Source organism: Paralichthys olivaceus, chromosome 6, assembly GCF_024713975.1.
Source record: "Paralichthys olivaceus isolate ysfri-2021 chromosome 6, ASM2471397v2, whole genome shotgun sequence".
NCBI classification, from domain to species: Eukaryota; Metazoa; Chordata; class Actinopteri; order Pleuronectiformes; family Paralichthyidae; genus Paralichthys; species Paralichthys olivaceus.
In genome coordinates this window covers 3,764,287-3,784,575 of record NC_091098.1, presented here as the reverse complement: position 1 = coordinate 3,784,575, position 20,289 = coordinate 3,764,287, and the positions used below count along the sequence as shown (strand labels likewise).

At 39.5% G+C, this 20,289-nt stretch overlaps 2 protein-coding genes across 2 annotated transcripts; both read left to right on the top strand.

Moving 5' to 3' along the window:
- Nucleotides 1-426: 426 nt before the first annotated feature.
- Nucleotides 427-6,400, top strand: LOC138410516 (deoxyribonuclease gamma-like). Its single transcript, XM_069526894.1, has 8 exons — nt 427-623; nt 1,290-1,378; nt 1,534-1,623; nt 1,722-1,834; nt 1,936-2,048; nt 2,174-2,331; nt 4,952-5,048; nt 5,182-6,400. The coding sequence occupies exons 1-8, from the start codon at nt 474-476 to the stop codon at nt 5,329-5,331; spliced, it is 960 nt and encodes a 319-aa protein (XP_069382995.1). The 5' UTR covers nt 427-473; the 3' UTR covers nt 5,332-6,400.
- Nucleotides 6,401-14,661: 8,261 nt separating this feature from the next.
- LOC138410515 (deoxyribonuclease gamma-like) lies at nt 14,662-20,088 on the top strand. The gene is made up of 8 exons (XM_069526893.1): nt 14,662-14,902; nt 15,589-15,677; nt 15,821-15,910; nt 16,009-16,121; nt 16,223-16,335; nt 16,461-16,618; nt 19,236-19,332; nt 19,467-20,088. Exons 1-8 carry the CDS (start codon nt 14,753-14,755, stop codon nt 19,614-19,616), a joined length of 960 nt encoding a protein of 319 aa, XP_069382994.1. The 5' UTR covers nt 14,662-14,752; the 3' UTR covers nt 19,617-20,088.
- Nucleotides 20,089-20,289: the final 201 nt, after the last annotated feature.

Below are 20,289 nucleotides of genomic sequence, written 5' to 3'. Positions count from 1 at the left end.
TCAAACAAATAAATATTGCAATTAATACCAAAAAATTGTAGTGAATATAATCATGTTTTTGTCTGCTTTAAAGGTCCAGTTTGTAGCATTTAGGAGAAATTATAGGACATATTTACAATGATGTTATCATTCGCATATAATTGCTAAGAATGGATTTTTGTTACTGTAGAATCAGCCATTTATCATCTAAAACAATTAGCTAATTGAGCACTTTCAATAATACATACGCACAAAAGATAAAATACTCAACCCCAGCTAATTAAAAAAAAAAACTCAGCAGGGAAGATCCCTACCCCACTAGAAGACAAGCCCACTGTACAATGAATTAGATAGATCAATAAACAATTACAGAAGAACAAGCAGAAATACAGACAGACAATTTACAGCAAAGAAATCTAAAATGAATAATAATAAAATGTAACTGTGCCTTTGTCATTGTTCTCAAATGTTACAGTCTCTTACAACTCTGTACCATGAGGTGGTCTTCTCTTGTCCTGCTCTCCTTCCTCTCTGGTGTGACGATTGTTCGGGGGGGTTCGGACTTTAGAGTCTGTGCCTTCAACCTCCATCACTTTGGGGATTCCAAGTCCAAGAAGAGCACTGTCATGCACACTCTTACCAGGGTAGGACTAAGTCAGATGGATTTACCTGAAATACTGATATTTGTATTTCTTATCTCTGTCTTGAGCATTATAGGTAAATTATTGTATTCTTTTTTATTTTTATTTTTAGATTAAAGCCCTCAAATTACTGTGTAATTATTTGATATGTGCAGTGTATCAGTAAATTACTGTCTGGATACTGAAATCAGGGAAAAAACATTAGTAAGAGAACAATAGTTAGTGAATGAGGGGGTAACTAATTTGTTCATAAGAGACACTAAGAAATAAATGACATTGAGTATATGAGAGCATATACTATCATTGTTGCTGTGAAACAAAATATTTGGCTCAGCCAGGAGAGAGTGTGCAGCTATCACTTCAGTTACTAAGATGATAGGAATCTGGTGAACAGTGAAAACTTGTGATATCAGCTCAGGCTCACAGGCCCTCGGTATGAATAATCGTTTTACAAATTCATCAAGGAAACAAATGACACGTCACCGTGTGACATCATGATATCAGCTGAGGACTTCAGTATTTATAGCAAGACAAGGCAGTTGAAATGTAGCAGGAATCTCACTTACTACACTGCAGCACTCATAGTACACTGTGATTCGTGAGCTATAAACACAAAAACTGGCATGAAACTTTTTCAGAGTTTATACCTTTATTATATATCTGTTCCAGATCATCGCTCGCTGTGATGTGTGTCTGCTTCAGGAAGTGAGAGACAGCAAAGAGACAGCTTTACCAAAGCTGCTTACACGCCTCAACAGGTGAATAATCACTTGCTTTCACACACACGCACACACACACACACACACACACACACACACACACACACACACACACACACACACACACACACACACACACACAGAACTGAAAGAGCAATATTAACAGTTGCCTCCATTGTCTCTTCTATCCTCAGCTATGATACTGAACATAAGTACGATGCTGCAGCCAGTGAGAGGCTGGGCAGATCTGACTCATACCAGGAGCAGTACGTGTTCGTTTACAGGTGATATCATTGACTGGCTACTTTGCTGCTCGATCAGAGTGTTTGAGTACAGCCTGTAATGTCGATGTTGTACTGTGTCTGTATGCTGATGTGTGCAGGACTGATACAGTGAGTCTCACTGGCCAGTATCAATATCCCGATGATCGACCAGGAGATGTTGATGCTTTTTCCAGAGAACCTTTTGTTGTCCGTTTCAAAGCCCCCAAGACAGGTCAGTTATCAAACACTCATTATTCATGTCAAAAATAAAACACATGGTGATGATTCTGAATATAAACACCTGTATCCTTCCTCTCTTATTTACATATTCAGCTATAAAGGAGTTTGTCCTCATACCTCAGCACACCACTCCAGTCAACACCACTAAGGAGCTTGATGCACTGTATGATGTTTTACAACATGTGAAAAAGATGTGGAAAACTGAGGTAAAAGCTTGTTCTGCTGAAGGTCACTGGCAACTGGCATCCTTTTGAAATAACGGAATTTCAAAGCTCAGTCATGTAAGATTTTGTGACCATGAGTGTTGTTGTGTTTGTGTGCATGTGAGCAGAATGTGATGCTTCTTGGTGACTTCAATGCTGACTGTGGCTACCTTGCTAAGAAGAACAGGAAGAATGTGCGTCTGATTACAGACACGGATCTTGTTTGGCTCATCAAAGATAAAATTGACACCACCGTGCGATCGACCACCTCCTGCACCTACGACAGGTGACCTCACACATATTACTACACGCTTTTCAATGTCATTTACATATAAATTTGGTCTTCACTTAAAGGTGGTGTATTTGCATTGCTTAGTGTACTGTCACAGTGACTGTTGGTTTGTGTCTCTGTGTGTACTCAATCCTTCCACCTCTCAATAGCTGCTTTTAGAACTCAGTGAAATATATTGTCCAGACATTCCTCGGACGGGCTGTACATGAGAATGCAAACATCTGAGTGAGAACCTCTGGATTTTCTGTGGAGTTTCTCCGGCAAGTGCCATCGTAAAAAAATCCACAGAGTGTCCTATTGAGCCGATGTAAGAGAACAGCAGGAGATTCTCTGGAGGAGACTGACATTACTAACAAGTGACAGATGCAAAACTGAAAAAGAAAATGCATATATCTCAGGACGAAAAAGGCAGATCCATACAGTGAACCTTAGAAGACACTGACAAAGATGTTGAGAGCTTTTGATGATAAGGGCCAATGCTGGTGCTGTAAACAAAAACATGTGATCTCCAAAGCAGAATGAATATGTTACATCCTGCCTCTGCCTGCTGCACCACCCCTCAGCTGAATACTCCAGAGATTTCTGTGTTGTTGTGAACACGTCTGAGCAGAGAAGCTCCTGTCGCACTGTTCATGTGCAAATAGCGCCGAAGCCAATGATCCCAACAACTCCTTTCAAATGAATTTATATCACACTGAAATTATGCTGTTTTAAATTATGTCAAATAAATATAGTTTAATTGGTAGTAGCCTTCGTTAGCTGCTATAACGTGTAGATAAAAATTAGTCAGTAATGTCAGCATGCAGTGATAAAGGATATGGACCTAATTTAATATGTATTATCAAAGTTATTTTATTAATTATTGTATATTGTTATTGAAAACCATGTCAATATCACAACCTTCAGGAGGACCTCTGCTAGTTTATTTAGGCAGGGAATATGGAACTTTATCTTAATCTCAGGCCAGAGCAGGCCTGGTGTGTGCACTTCTGTTGAAAACATTTTTTGCTGCCCCTCTTTTTGCAACGTACCATACCAGCAACAACACAAATGTCAATATGCCGTACACATAAAGGCCCAATCCCAATTCATCCCTTGGCGCTACCCCTACCCCTAGTTTTCGAGGGTTATCTTGCCCTTTGAAACGGAGTCACAAGGGGTAGGGGTTGAAATCTTCCCCTATAAATTGGGACTGCCCTTCAAGAAGCGGTTACATCATAAAGTTGTGGCGAAAAGTCATCAAAAGTCATCGCCAATGTAAACAGTCGAGACAAAGTTTTGCCGGGGATGTTATTGTAATAACATTGTTGAGGTATTAAATAAACCAATGCTATTGTTTGCAGTTACTAAAGTGACAAACCTATAATATCAAAATAGCATCTATGCTAATGCAGGTGAATCGATCACATTTGAAATTGAAAAGCTTGGATACTCTGCATTATTTCACATATAAATCAAAAGCACACAGGCGGCTAGCAGTGGTCTGTTTGCAACCCTGCCAGGATGCTTTGTTATTAGGAGCATTTCAGTACAGTAACATTGCTTCTATATGCTGGTTTAATTAAATACATCGGGTGTCTTCAAAGAGAGATATGAAATTACGTGAAAATACGGGATTATCATGCAAAAAAAAATGCAAGCATGCTAACACAAGCGCGGTTGTGATCTTTTTTTAAAAAGGTTGTTGTGAAAAACAACAACAATATTGATGTGTGATATTTAAATAAAATAATACAATCATTATCAGAATTTTTAAATCTTTATTAATGGAGAAAATACTACATTTGTGGGTCTCTCCCAGCTTGCTGGTGATTCACAAGGCATTCTGGCTACCGCTTCGTTTGAAGTGAGGGTCGGAAAAATCTCAGTTTCTAGGGTTATAAGAGCCCTACTCCTTAGCCCTACAGGTATTGGGACAGCCTACCCCTTCACGTGAATGCGCAAAACGAAGGGGAAGGGCTAAGGGGTAGGGGCAATGATGGTGAAATGGGATTGGGCCTAAGTGCTAGTGCAACGCTAGTGTGCTTTAAGTGCCAACAGTATTGAAGTATGAATGCGCAACATGCATTTTGCAGATCCATATCATGAGTCATTACAGCACATGTAAAATGGCGAAAGAGGCACCTGGGGATGCAGCGTGATTGACATTTCCTCATCCATTTACATTTCGCCGCTCTTGCCAAAGTACCGCTCTAGGCAATCGCCTAGTTCGCCTATATGGACGTGCCGGGCCTGGGCCAAAAGTGAATTGTTCTGACAATAAAGTTCTGTCACCTTTCACCTTTATTATGACAATTTCATCTGACTTCCTGTTCAACCTTTTCTTTGATCTCAGTCAGTGGTCGTCTTTGATTCACAAGGGAAAACTGAAAAATGGAAACTACATCAAATCAAAAAACGAGCTGCTTTTCCACTGTTTTTAATGTAGCTTTTAATGTTTATGGACATTAGAAAAATGCTAAATTGGCCTGTTGTGTTGTTTTTGAACAGGAAAACAAATGATAGCTGACTTTTCACACTTTAATATACCTTTCTTATTTGAAATGAGAATATATCAGTATATATATATCAGTATAAGTATACAGTATATCACTTTATGTCCATTCTCTCTCAGGATCGTTGTGCACGGGGGAGCATTTACCAGGGAAATTGTACCTCTTTCAGCCAAACCATTTAACTTCCAAACAGAGTACCGACTCACAGAAGAGCAGGTAACAGTTTGTGTGTTAGACCAACTGAAGTAAACCAGTAAAATATACACACAAAAAAACAAATCAAGGTCAAACTCAGGTCTGTGGATGTGTGTGTGGTTTGCAAACTGTTTCTTATGTGGTTTCTGCTCAGGCACTGGAGGTCAGTGATCACTACCCAGTGGAGGTTCTGCTGAAGGTCGTCAAGTCAAGATTCCCTTTCAATGATGCAACTTCTCTAACCAGCACAAAGTTCCTCTCTTTGTTTGTGCTCAGTCATTTTTTCTCTCAAGTGTTCACATGATAACTGAACAATATACCCTGTGCAGCTTTATGTTTGAGGACAATCTCAGGACAGCTTACTTCATGGACTTATGAGAACTGTATGAGTATGCAATGTGTAGACGTGCCAAACATTGTCACTGTGAACACTCCACAGAAATAGCCCTCCATGTTTCAGGTTCAGGGTTAGAAAAGAAAAAACCTGGGAATTACACAACTGTTCTATAATTCAACATATTGCGCAGTAATTCATAGCTGTGTTCCTGCAGGAGTCCTCAGTATGATTCAAACAAAAGAATATTTACATTATAGCACTATAGCAATAAAAACTCAGGAAAACAGCTCTTTTAATGATGATGATGATGATGATAGGTCAAGCATGACGATGCATTCACACCAAACCAGTCAAAAATGTGACGCAATAGATGCATAATTAGCATTACTCACTTCACTCACTTGAGTTGAAATATTCCATTTAATAAACTTGAGCGAAAGATTTGTGTGATTTGATGTCACGAAAGCCAAGCAGCGTTGAGAATGAAACCCACAGTTGAACAAGTTCAACCCGATTTAGCAGGCTATCTAGTCATCCTCAGGAAGCCCTAGAAACAACAGTCATCCAGACGCGTTTGCTGGAGGAAATTCCCCAAGCTGTGTTTACCTCCGGATGCTCTTTTGGAACATCACACAACTACGCTGGCTTCTCCAGCATTTCTACAACACGTACAATGCAGAAACAGTTGTCACTTCATCCAGCAGTCCCTGGGCAAATATTTTCAGATGGTGTTAACTCATGTTGCTCATATGAGTACAACAAGTAAACACAAAAGATAGCATAATCACGTATACACAAATGTGCAAGTGAGGAGGCGAATAAACATGTGCTGCAGCAAATCTGTAGCGTGGCTTCCTGTGGAGTTCAACTTTAGTGAACTTTGACCTGCAATATTCACTTCCCATATGCATATGTGTAAAAGGTTTGTTATGACATTTTGTATTCGAAAAAATCTTATCTTTGACAAAGCACTATTATTAAATGTTGATTTCTTATGAATGGAATAAACATTGCACTTTGTAAATACTTTTCCTGACATTTTGGTTTGGTTCTCTCGTTGTGTGTGTTTTGAGAATAGATGTTCTCCCTCTTTTTAAATGTATCTTAAAACCTTGATAGTGTTAGGGAACATGGTCTCTTGTGAAAAAGAAAGAAAGCATCCTTTTCATGATTATGCCTGTGTACTTGATGCACAGGATTGAAGATGATTCTACACATTTTACCAAACTAATTTTTTATCTGCGACTCACTGCAATGTCAAAAACTTGTTGAGTTGTTGAGCTAGCTTCCCACTTCTTCCCCGGAGTCCCTGTGCCTTATCATCCACATCGTGGTTTATGATGGTGGATCGCGAATCAGAGATCATAATCATAATGGCGGATCCTGTATCGTGCTGGCCTCTGATCATAGTGGTGGACATTGATTGAAGTGGCAGCTGACGGTGCATCCTGATGGCGGCAGTGGATCATGATGATGTATTATGATGGTGGATCCTGATCGTGGTGGCTGCTGATCATGGACTATGATTACAAGACTGCTTGATATACAATATGTTTACTCAGATTCCATTACTGACCATAATTCCTCAATACATTTACGTTCCATCATACTTCAAACTGTTTATTCTAACCAATGATGTAAATAATATTTTTCTGATGTTCTCCATTACACATGGCATCTATTGCACTTCTGTCCGTCCTGTGAGAGGGATCCCTCACACTTTTTCCCCCTATAAAAGTTTTTTTTGTTTGTTTTTTCTTATTCTTGTTGAGGGTAAAGGACAGAGGATGTCACGCCTTGTTAAAGCCCGATGAGACGAGTTGTGATTTGTGAATATGGGCTATACAAATAAAATTTGACTGATTGATTGACTGAAAATACCAAGGAGTATCTTTGTTTGGTATTCCAGCTGCTGTCATTCCAAGGCACTGCCTGTGAAACCATCTTGTACATGCTCCACACTGAATCTACATTAGGATAAATACGTTAAAACCAATGAGGAAAATGTTTTTGAAAACTTTAGGAAACTTGAATAAAAATGCTGTCTACAGGACAAGATTAAAATCCAGTTTTACATTTGTGCTGTCAACATGCATGAATCATTTATGGCATAGGTCACTAACAGATAGACCGCGGTCCGAGTCCAGACCCAGAAGCCGTCCCAGACCCGGACCTACAGTACAGCCAAAACAGATGGTTATGATTTAAAACCTGACGGGGCGCTTCTATTTGCACAGACCAATCGCATGCGCGTTAAGCCACCCCACGTGATACTACTGAGCCAAAGTTCAGAAACTGTGGCACTTGCTCCACAATGAACATTATCAAAAGTAAATATTGTTCAAGGCTCACCAATGAGCGCCTCCACATCTGTATGAGAATGGCCCTGACTCCTTTGAAGCCCAGATTTCAAATCCTGGCAGGACGAGCTAGAGCTCAATTCTCTCACTGAGCAAAAAAGTGGAGGAGTGGGATAAAAGAGGGGAAGAAGTGATTCTAAAACTTCAGTTGTTAAGATGTGTTGAGATTTATTCTCTGTAAAATTGGTTGAGACTGTTGAGGCAAGATGTGAAACAGAAAAAGGGAAATTCAAGCCTTTGCTTTCTTTATTTGATTTTTCTTAAGTTAAGCACTTTATTTGAACATGCACAATTTTTACATTTTATTTATTTAGAAATGCAGCCCTACTTTTATTTATTTAAACAAGAGAACATTATACATATCTGCAATACATATATGTTCAGTTCTATGTTACGTGACAATAATATTTTTGAAACATACTGAATTCATTTGATTTAACAGTCAGATATTGAGTATATGCAGATGTTAATGTAACTACTAGGCAGTGGCAGCTCCTGACAAATTTCTCAGGGGGGGCAACTGTTGCAATGATGGCTGAGATGACCTGTTCAATGGGTAAAATAATAACAAATAAAAGTCAGATGGCTAACTTTACAGTGTTACATTGCATTGTTTAATTGGGTTTTCATGTTCAACCACTAGATGGCAACACCAGAATGTCTCAAATACAATACATTTGGTTCCACAATAAAACACTTCCACACTATCATCAAAACTAATTAATCCAATTTTTCCAGAACATATTCAGTATATATACAATACAGCTATTTATGATTCAACATTTGGAGAGTACAACATAACACAACTCACCATTTAATAACACACTCACTTATCACTTGAAATGTTTCTCATCTCTCTTTCAAGCAGTTAAAGTGAACAATTACCCTCTTATTGAAATCAGGCATGTTCCTGACAAGTTCTCTCTGCATGGAAAGCATGGCCAGTGCATTCAGACGTTCCTGTCCCATTGTATTTTCTCAGGAACATCTTGATTCTCTTTAAGGGAGCGCCTCCCGGCATGTGCGCACTGTTTTTTGTTTTGTTTTTTTCCCCCCGCGCTGTACGTATCGTCCGAGCACGCATCAGTGCGTATGATGAGGACATGTCGCTGTATTGTATATATACTGTTAGCTGATTGATCCTCATTCATTCATTTATTTATTTTAATACATGTCAATGACTTGTTCACTTTGTACTCCCATAGTCTCTCTCTCTCTTTTTCTCTCTCATTTCAGATATCTCTGACCCCGGAACCTCAGGACAACAACTTTACCATTATTACTATTATTAATTACAATATCTCAGTAATTCATTATGATATGAATTGTGTCTGTTATCAATAATAATTAAATGTCTTTACACTGTTGTTTACATTTCAACTAGTCAGATCTAATACCTGATGGTGCTCAAGTGTTCCCGGTCTTTTATCACTCCCCTACTTCCCCCTCTCCACTATCTCCCTCTCTCTTCTCTCCCCTCTTTTCCACCCATCTCTCCTCTCCTCCCCCCTTTTTCTTTGCTCACCCCAACCGGTCGAAGCAGATGACCGCCCACATTGAGCCTGGTTCTTCTAGAGGTTTCTCTCTGTTAATGAGGGAGTTTTTCCTCCACAGTCACCAAAGTGCTGCTCATTGTGGGAACTGTTGGGTTTCTCTATATTAATACGATTTTAAGGTCTTGACCTTCTATATAAAGTGCCTTGAGATAATGTATATTATGATTTGGCGCTATACAAATAAAATTGAATTGATTATATGTATATATATATAAGACTGCAGGCTTCAACAATGTCCCATTGAAAGTGAGGAGCAGCTTAAAAGGATAAAGGGAGAAGGTCAGAGCAACAGGAGAGAGGATGAAGGAGAGTTCTGAGTTGTTGGGACCTGTTATTGGTGAACCATAGTTGGGCCTACATGTGTAGGCAAAAGCCTGACTGCATGTCTCCTTTGCTCTGGAGACAAAGGAGAGCTTCCAGAACTCAGTCTCCCAGGGTGCTTCATCTTCACACATAGGTGGTAAAACTGCTCCTGAAGACAACTCTCAACCACTATTGGTCACTGTGTGCCCCATGACCCATGAGGTCACAAGGCCAATATAAAATGAGTTTCCCTTCTTCTGGCTCTCTTCTCTCTTCTGCCTCTTCCCCTGCTGACCGCTCCTGGAGGAGTAGGTTCTGGCCCTGCTCTCCCAGCCAGGGAGACTTCCTCCCTACACAAGCTCCTCAACTTCAAGCAGGCCTGCCTGGAGCAGACTGCTAAAACCTTCCAAAGGCAGTGACACGAGAGCCTGCCTAAGAACTTCAGCACAACTGGCCAGGACACAAGGTCTGACCAGCAGATGATCAACAGGAGCCACAAACCAACAAGACCACTTCACTGGACTTCAAACAGCACATCCAAAAAGGATCTTTCCCCCTTTTTCATGGATGGGTTAGAAGTTTGACTTGTGTTGTTGTGATATTTGGTAATTTGTTATTTGAAAGTTAATGTTTGTTCTGTTAGGCTTTTCATTTTCTTTGCATGCATTTTACTACTTTCTTTAACCTGGCACCAACCCCTCACACACTCACCTCCACAAACTTAACACATACATGTGATCTCAGCCACATGGTCTCACTCCGGGGGGCCTTTTGTCTTCATAGTGGCCAGCTGCCATTTTGAATCTCAGTCACACACACACACACACACACACACACACACACACACACACACACACACACACACACACACACACACACACACACACACACACACACATATGTATATGGTAGTTACACTTTTTTGTTAGTTTGTGTGTTTATACTTTTATTTTTTCATAATAAATGTTGCATAAGTGTGAATTTTGCCAACCTCTATACTGTCAAGAAAGAGAAGAGATACTTTATTGATCCCTCAAGGGTAAATTCTTTTTACACTCGTTTTTTTAGATGCACTTTTTTTTAACCCTGAAACACAATCCCACACAAAAAGGGCTCATAGACATGCACATTTGGTAATTCTGATTATAGTTATTTATTTAATTATTAATCAGAGTTCCAAATTTGTAGTCAGTAATTTCATGAGACTTATTCAATAATCTTTTCCCTTCCTTTGAAGGGTGGGTGTTAGCTGATTGATCCTCATGCTTGAAAAGGCAGCAGCAGAGCTGCCTCGTGGAACACACTGGGGAAGAGACTGGGTGAAGCTAAAGGTCCAGCAGAAAGTGCTGGACCCTTTAAGTTAAGTGTTTTGTCAGTTCTCTTTGTAAATTAAATTAAATAAAAAGATGTTGCTGAGCACCCAGTGCTCCCAGTTGGACTGGTTCATCTCCGGCTGTCGTGGTGGGTACCCCGTGGCATGGTCGACTGCCACAACACCATTTAATGGTGCCACGTTTAATGAGTACATAGTCACAACAGTGATTAAGTGCAAGTGTTTGTTTTCCTGGTTCTTTTAAAGAGCTGGAAAAATCGTTTCAGCAAAGACGGCTTCTTTGATTTGCTCTCTATCACCTTCTCCTCCATTGCCTTCAGAGCTTGCTTAGTGGTGTTGAGAGCCACCTGAAGTGTGGACATTTCCGACTGCCACTGGAGTCTTTCCTTCCTTCTTCCTTCCTGTTCCTGTAGCAGAGCTGCCTTGAGCCTGGAGGTTTCCTGACTATGTGTAGCCAAGATTTGGGACTTCTCATGCTCCCAAAGGCATCTTGACTTTTCCAGTTGGTCATGGGCTTGAACCAGGGAGGTTTGGATTTTGGATCTTTCCTCAATCTCTCTGGCGAGGCATGTCTCTTCCTCCATTGTTTTCTCTCTTTCAGTTTGGACAGCTCTCTCAAGGTCGCTGACCTTTTGGTTTCCACTTGACTGAAGCATCCTCAGTCGTGAAACTTCCTTCCCTAGACCCACTTTAGTTGCATAAATATATACAATTTCTTGCTCTATATCCTTTGCCTTTCTGACGAGGTCTTCATTTTCCTGTACCTGAGCGGTCCTTTTCATGTGCTTCTCATGCAGGAGCTGATTTAAGAGTTCAGAGTAGGCATGTGTGGTCAAATCAACCCCACTGCCAGATTCAAACTCAGGCACAGATGCAGACACAAATGCAGATGCCTCTGTGTGTGCAGAAACATCAGCTGTCCCAGCAAACTGTGTTCCTGTGGACTGAGAAGTCCATGCCTCTGCCTGTGGAGATGGAGGCTGAAACTCTTTTGCTTCTTCCTCCATCCCCAGGACAGTCTGGTCTTCAATTGTCTCTTTCGTCAGGACAGTCTGGTCTTCAATTGTCTCTTTCGTCAGGACAGTCTGGTCTTCACTTGTCTCTTTCGTCAGGACAGTCTGGTCTTCAATTGTCTTTGTTGTCTCTTTCCTCAGGATAGTCTGGTCTTCAATTGTTTCTGCTGACTCTGTCCTCGGGATAATCTTTTCTTCATTTATCTCTTCTGACTTTATACTCAGGACAATCCTCTTCTTTTTAGATGTAGTTGGCTTATTATTCTCCCCAATTTCACTTCTGTCTGGTTTATAGATCTCTCTTTGTAGTGGTGGGAAATTAATATCATCCATTGATTGATTGAACGTTAGAAGCGTTCCATTGCTTTCGGTCACTTTATTCCTATTCATGCTGAGATTTCTACTCGATCCTCTTCACTGAAATGTCTCTAAGTAAATATTAATGATAAAACAATGTGAGGCATTACACCTACTATGGGGAAAATGATGCTTTGTAAACCCTAACATCAAAGCACATTGAAGGCACAAAAGAAGAATGCCTTTACATCAAAATCAAAGCCCCAGAGAATGGTGTCCTTTGCATCAAACTCAAAGGATGGAATATTGATAGAACAAATGATCCTAGATGTTTGTAATAAAGACATCTGTCCATAATTGGCCTCTTACATCATTATGTGTGCAACTGTGATCTGATTTCCTGTTGAAGTTGACAATTCTGTTAATAGTAGCACAAAGAGAAAATAATTGGTTGCCTGGCTGAGAAAACGAGATGTGTGGCCTGTTGACTGCACCTCTTCATCTAACAGCTCACTAGGGTTGCTCCTGACTGTTCCATTTCTCCCTGCAATATCTCTAACTAATCCCTTGTTGAAAAAATACCCCAAATAACTGTTACCTTGGTTTGTAAACATGTTACATAGAATAAAGCAAATGTTAATAGTAGTAAAACAGAAAAACTCCAGGCCTTTCTATCGTTTGCGTGTTGGACGTAGTGTGCACAGCTTTTTATTAACAGTCTAGGATGTAGTGTTACGTTTTCATTCATCCTACCTGGTTTATCTGCATAAAGATTTTATATTCAATATTTACATGAGATGAAACAGAATATGCTTATTTACTGTTCACGTGTGTGGCTTTGAATAGGTTTGAATGATGTTATTTTTACATACATAACACTGCGGCTATTTCAGGTCTGTTAAGCCATTGACACAACCTTCAGGCCATAGTTCACAGCTTTTTGAAATTCAAACATCAAACTGCATCAAAACAAAAACATTTAGCTTTGAGGTCAAATTGATAAACAGGAAGTGATTCTGTGAATATACAGTGTCACAAAGAAATGCAATATGTCACCTTGTACTTTACATATACATTACATATATACATACCAGCCACAAAATGTTGTCTTTTTAACTCTGTGTTCAAGTGAAAAATAAAATAGAGTAAAATCCATAAAATAAATGTTATTATTATTAAACTATTATTAATTATTATTAAATAATTATTCAACTGAATCTCCTCTCTCTCACTTCTGTCCTGTTTGGAGATGCCTTTAGGAAGTGATGCGAAATTAATTTCATCCACCTTCGGCAAGGATTCAACCTCTGCTTGGAAATGCATTGTCTTCTGAGGGTTGACTGTTGGCAGCTCAGTTTATTTTATTTTGAAGAAATGACACCACGACTTGAAACAATACAATTGATGATCAAATATAATCTATTTAATGTGAATGTGGACAGCAGTGACATTATAGTAATATGTTTTTAATTGGCTGGTGTGTACGTCCTCATGACTAAAAATGCAAGGATTTGTTTAGTAAATTTGTTTTTGCTGCACTTGTTAGATTGGCATAGAGACTTCCAAAAATGAATTTACAGAGCCTGATAAATTATGTGACACACAAAAACAAGATCCTCTAAACAACTGACAGAGGATCTGAAAATGAATCAATTTAATGCTACAAAGCAGGGGAGAATATAACAGGTTGTTGTAATGAAAATAATAACTTAAATTGTACCTTGGTGTAATCAAGTATTCCAGCCTATTAATCTGAACAGCGTTGAGAAAGGCTAAAAGTAAATCTGACTGGCTACTGGCTTGTATGGCAGTGCTGTGAAAGCCATGTGGCCCACTCAGTAGACCAGATGTCATTACCTCTGTGCCTTTTTTATTCTCTTTATGTATTTATTTGTTTTTAAACTAAATTGAACTAAATACCTACTCTCATAGGTTGCAGAGTCAGAAGCTGCCATATTAACCCAACAGTTCCCACAATGAGCAAGCCCTTTGGCGACTGTGGAGCTGAAAAACTCCCTCTTTAACTGGGAGAAACCAGTCCCAACATTGAATATCAAACAAATAAATATTGCAATTAATACCAAAAAATTGTAGTGAATATAATCATGTTTTTGTCTGCTTTAAAGGTCCAGTTTGTAGCATTTAGGAGAAATTATAGGACATATTTACAATGATGTTATCATTCGCATATAATTGCTAAGAATGGATTTTTGTTACTGTAGAATCAGCCATTTATCACCTAAAACAATTAACCAATTGAGCACTTTCAATAATACATACGCACAAAAGATAAAATACTCAACCCCAGCTAATTAAAAAAAAAAACTCAGCAGGGAAGATCCCTACCCCACTAGAAGACAAGCCCACTGTACAATGAATTAGATAGATCAATAAACAATTACAGAAGAACAAGCAGAAATACAGACAGACAATTTACAGCAAAGAAATCTAAAATGAATAATAATAAAATGTAACTGTGCCTTTGTCATTGTTCTCAAATGTTACAGTCTCTTACAACTCTGTACCATGAGGTGGTCTTCTCTTGTCCTGCTCTCCTTCCTCTCTGGTGTGACGATTGTTCGGGGGGGTTCGGACTTTAGAGTCTGTGCCTTCAACCTCCATCACTTTGGGGATTCCAAGTCCAAGAAGAGCACTGTCATGCACACTCTTACCAGGGTAGGACTAAGTCAGATGGATTTACCTGAAATACTGATATTTGTATTTCTTATCTCTGTCTTGAGCATTATAGGTAAATTATTGTATTCTTTTTTATTTTTATTTTTAGATTAAAGCCCTCAAATTACTGTGTAATTATTTGATATGTGCAGTGTATCAGTAAATTACTGTCTGGATACTGAAATCAGGGAAAAAACATTAGTAAGAGAACAATAGTTAGTGAATGAGGGGGTAACTAATTTGTTCATAAGAGACACTAAGAAATAAATGACATTGAGTATATGAGAGCATATACTATCATTGTTGCTGTGAAACAAAATATTTGGCTCAGCCAGGAGAAAGAGTGTGCAGCTATCACTTCAGTTACTAAGATGATAGGAATCTGGTGAACAGTGAGAACTTGTGATATCAGCTCAGGCTCACAGGCCCTCAGTATGAATAATCGTTTTACAAATTCATCAAGGAAACAAATGACACGTCACCGTCTTAACCAGTTTCTTGAAAAGCATCAATGATATCAGCTGAGGTCTTCAGTATTTATAGCAAGACAAGGCAGTTGAAATGTAGCAGGAAACTCACTTATTACACTGCAGCACTCATAGTACACTGTGATTCGTGAGCTATATACACAAAAACTGGCATGAAACTTTTTCAGAGTTTATACCTTTATTATATATCTGTTCCAGATCATCGCTCGCTGTGATGTGTGTCTTCTTCAGGAAGTGAGAGACAGCAAAGAGACAGCTTTACCAAAGCTGCTTACACGCCTCAACAGGTGAATAATCACTTGCTTTCACACACACGCACACACACACACACACACACACACACACACACACACACACACACACACACACACACACACAGAACTGAAAGAGCAATATTAACAGTTGCCTCCATTGTCTCTTCTATCCTCAGCTATGATACTGAACATAAGTACGATGCTGCAGCCAGTGAGAGGCTGGGCAGATCTGACTCATACCAGGAGCAGTACGTGTTCGTTTACAGGTGATATCATTGACTGGCTACTTTGCTGCCCGATCAGAGTGTTTGAGTACAGCCTGTAATGTCGATGTTGTACTCTGTCTGTATGCCGATGTGTGCAGGACTGATACAGTGAGTCTCACTGGCCAGTATCAGTATCCCGATGATCGACCAGGAGATGTTGATGCTTTTTCCAGAGAACCTTTTGTTGTCCGTTTCAAAGCCCCCAAGACAGGTCAGTTATCAAACACTCATTATTCATGTCAAAAATAAAACACATGGTGATGATTCTGAATATAAACACCTGTATCCTTCCTCTCTTATTTACATATTCAGCTATAAAGGAGTTTGTCCTCATACCTCAGCACACCACTCCAGTCAACACCACTAAGGAGCTTGATGCACTGTATGATGTTTTACAACATGTGAAAAAGATGTGGAAAACTGAGGTAAAAGCTTGTTCTGCTGAAGGTCACTGGCAACTGGCATCCTTTTGAAATAACAGAATTTCAAAGCTCAGTCATGTAAGATTTTGTGACCATGAGTGTTGTTGTGTTTGTGTGCATGTGAGCAGAATGTGATGCTTCTTGGTGACTTCAATGCTGACTGTGGCTACCTTGCTAAGAAGAACAGGAAGAATGTGCGTCTGATTACAGACACGGATCTTGTTTGGCTCATCAAAGATAAAATTGACACCACCGTGCGATCAACCACCTCCTGCACCTACGACAGGTGACCTCACACATATTACTACACGCTTTTCAATGTCATTTACGTATAAATTTGGTCTTCACTTGAAGGTGGTGTATTTGCATTGCTTAGTGTACTGTCACAGTGACTGTTGGTTTGTGTCTCTGTGTGTACTCAATCCTTCCACCTCTCAATAGCTGCTTTTAGAACTCAGTGAAATATATTGTCCAGACATTCCTCGGACGGGCTGTACATGAGAATGCAAACATCTGAGTGAGAACCTCTGGATTTTCTGTGGAGTTTCTCCGGCAAGTGCCATCGTAAAAAAATCCACAGAGTGTCCTATTGAGCCGATGTAAGAGAACAGCAGGAGATTCTCTGGAGGAGACTGACATTACTAAAAAGTGACAGATGCAAAACTGAAAAAGAAAATGCATATATCTCAGGACGAAAAAGGCAAATCCATACATTGAACCTTAGACGACACTGACAAAGATGTTGAGAGCTTTTGATGATAAGGGCCAATGGTGGTGCTGTAAACAAAAACATGTGATCTCCAAAGCAGAATGAATATGTTACATCCTGCCTCTGCCTGCTGCACCACCCCTCAGCTGAATACTCCAGAGATTTCTGTGTTGTTGTGAACACGTCTGAGCAGAGAAGCTCCTGTGGCACTGTTCATGTGCAAATAGCGCCGAAGCCAATGATCCCAACAACTCCTTTCAAATGAATTTATATCACACTGAAATTATGCTGTTTTAAATTATGTCAAATAAATATAGTTTAATTGGTAGTAGCCTTCGTTAGCTGCTATAACGTGTAGATAAAAATTAGTCAGTAATGTCAGCATGCAGTGATAAAGGATATGGACCTAATTTAATATGTATTATCAAAGTTATTTTATTAATTATTGTATATTGTTATTGAAAACCATGTCAATATCACAACCTTCAGGAGGACCTCTGCTAGTTTATTTAGGCAGGGAATATGGAACTTTATCTTAATCTCAGGCCAGAGCAGGCCTGGTGTGTGCACTTCTGTTGAAACATTTTTTTGCTGCCCCTCTTTTTGCAACATACCATACCAGCAACAACACAAATGTCAATATGCCGTACACATAAAGGCCCAATCCCAATTCATCCCTTGGCGCTACCCCTACCCCTAGTTTTCGAGGGTTATCTTGCCCTTTGAAACGGAGTCACAAGGGGTAGGGGTTGAAATCTTCCCCTATAAATTGGGACTGCCCTTCAAGAAGCGGTTACATCATAAAGTTGTGGCGAAAAGTCATCAGTAGTCGCCAATGTAAACAGTCGAGACAAAGTTTTGCCGGGGATGTTATTGTAATAACATTGTTGAGGTATTAAATAAACCAATGCTATTGTTTGCAGTTACTAAAGTGACAAACCTATAATATCAAAATAGCATCTATGCTAATGCAGGTGAATTGATCACATTTGAAATTGAAAAGCTTGGATACTCTGCATTATTTCACATATAAATCAAAAGCACACAGGCGGCTAGCAGTGGTCTGTTTGCAACCCTGCCAGGATGCTTTGTTATTAGGAGCATTTCAGTACAGTAACATTGCTTCTATATGCTGGTTCAATTAAATACATCGGGTGTCTTCAAAGAGAGATATGAAATTACGTGAAAATACGGGATTATCATGCAAAAAAAAATGCAAGCATGCTAACACAAGCGCGGTTGTGATCTTTTTTTAAAAAGGTTGTTGTGAAAAACAACAACAATATTGATGTGTGATATTTAAATAAAATAATACAATCATTATCAGAATTTTTAAATCTTTATTAATGGAGAAAATACTACATTTGTGGGTCTCTCCCAGCTTGCTGGTGATTCACAAGGCATTCTGGCTACCGCTTCGTTTGAAGTGAGGGTCGGAAAAATCTCAGTTTCTAGGGTTATAAGAGCCCTACTCCTTAGCCCTACAGGTATTGGGACAGCCTACCCCTTCACGTGAATGCGCAAAACGAAGGGGAAGGGCTAAGGGGTAGGGGCAATGATGGTGAAATGGGATTGGGCCTAAGTGCTAGTGCAACGCTAGTGTGCTTTAAGTGCCAACAGTATTGAAGTATGAATGCGCAACATGCATTTTGCAGATCCATATCATGAGTCATTACAGCACATGTAAAATGGCGAAAGAGGCACCTGGGGATGCAGCGTGATTGACATTTCCTCATCCATTTACATTTCGCCGCTCTTGCCAAAGTACCGCTCTAGGCAATCGCCTAGTTCGCCTATATGGACGTGCCGGGCCTGGGCCAAAAGTGAATTGTTCTGACAATAAAGTTCTGTCACCTTTCACCTTTATTATGACAATTTCATCTGACTTCCTGTTCAACCTTTTCTTTGATCTCAGTCAGTGGTCGTCTTTGATTCACAAGGGAAAACTGAAAAATGGAAACTACATCAAATCAAAAAACGAGCTGCTTTTCCACTGTTTTTAATGTAGCTTTTAATGTTTATGGACATTAGAAAAATGCTAAATTGGCCTGTTGTGTTGTTTTTGAACAGGAAAACAAATGATAGCTGACTTTTCACACTTTAATATACCTTTCTTATTTGAAATGAGAATATATCAGTATATATATATCAGTATAAGTATACAGTATATCACTTTATGTCCATTCTCTCTCAGGATCGTTGTGCACGGGGGAGCATTTACCAGAGAAATTGTACCTCTTTCAGCCAAACCATTTAACTTCCAAACAGAGTACCGACTCACAGAAGAGCAGGTAACAGTTTGTGTGTTAGACCAACTGAAGTAAACCAGTAAAATATACACACAAAAAAAACAAATCAAGGTCAAACTCAGGTCTGTGGATGTGTGTGTGGTTTGCAAACTGTTTCTTATGTGGTTTCTGCTCAGGCACTGGAGGTCAGTGATCACTACCCAGTGGAGGTTCTGCTGAAGGTCGTCAAGTCAAGATTCCCTTTCAATGATGCAACTTCTCTAACCAGCACAAAGTTCCTCTCTTTGTTTGTGCTCAGTCATTTTTTCTCTCAAGTGTTCACATGATAACTGAACAATATACCCTGTGCAGCTTTATGTTTGAGGACAATCTCAGGATAGCTTACTTCATGGACTTATGAGAACTGTATGAGTATGCAATGTGTAGACGTGCCAAACATTGTCACTGTGAACACTCCACAGAAATAGCCCTCCATGTTTCAGGTTCAGGGTTAGAAAAGAAAAAACCTGGGAATTACACAACTGTTTTATAATTCAACATATTGCGCAGTAATTCATAGCTGTGTTCCTGCAGGAGTCCTCAGTATGATTCAAACAAAAGAATATTTACATTATAGCACTATAGCAATAAAAACTCAGGAAAACAGCTCTTTTAATGATGATGATGATGATGATAGGTCAAGCATGACGATGCATTCACACCAAACCAGTCAAAAATGTGACGCAATAGATGCATAATTAGCATTACTCACTTCACTCACTTGAGTTGAAATATTCCATTTAATAAACTTGAGCGAAAGATTTGTGTGATTTGATGTCACGAAAGCCAAGCAGCGTTGAGAATGAAACCCACAGTTGAACAAGTTCAACCCGATTTAGCAGGCTATCTAGTCATCCTCAGGAATCCCTAGAAACAACAGTCATCCAGACGCGTTTCCTGGAGGAGATGGTAAAATTCCCCAAGCTGTGTTTACCTCCGGATGCTCTTTTGGAACATCAC

What these genes read in the sequence shown, in the direction of transcription:
- LOC138410516 (XM_069526894.1), top strand. Translation starts at nt 474, where the DNA reads ATGAGGTGGTCTTCTCTTGTCCTGCTCTCCTTCCTCTCTGGTGTGACG. An exon ending in ACCTCCTGCACCTACGACAG is followed by an intron (nt 2,332 to 4,951) that starts GTGACCTCACAC and finishes ATTCTCTCTCAG; the next exon opens with GATCGTTGTGCACGGGGGAG. An exon ending in ACCGACTCACAGAAGAGCAG is followed by an intron (nt 5,049 to 5,181) that starts GTAACAGTTTGT and finishes GTTTCTGCTCAG; the next exon opens with GCACTGGAGGTCAGTGATCA.
- LOC138410515 (XM_069526893.1), top strand. Translation starts at nt 14,753, where the DNA reads ATGAGGTGGTCTTCTCTTGTCCTGCTCTCCTTCCTCTCTGGTGTGACG. An exon ending in CTGCTTACACGCCTCAACAG is followed by an intron (nt 15,678 to 15,820) that starts GTGAATAATCAC and finishes TTCTATCCTCAG; the next exon opens with CTATGATACTGAACATAAGT. An exon ending in CAGTACGTGTTCGTTTACAG is followed by an intron (nt 15,911 to 16,008) that starts GTGATATCATTG and finishes CGATGTGTGCAG; the next exon opens with GACTGATACAGTGAGTCTCA.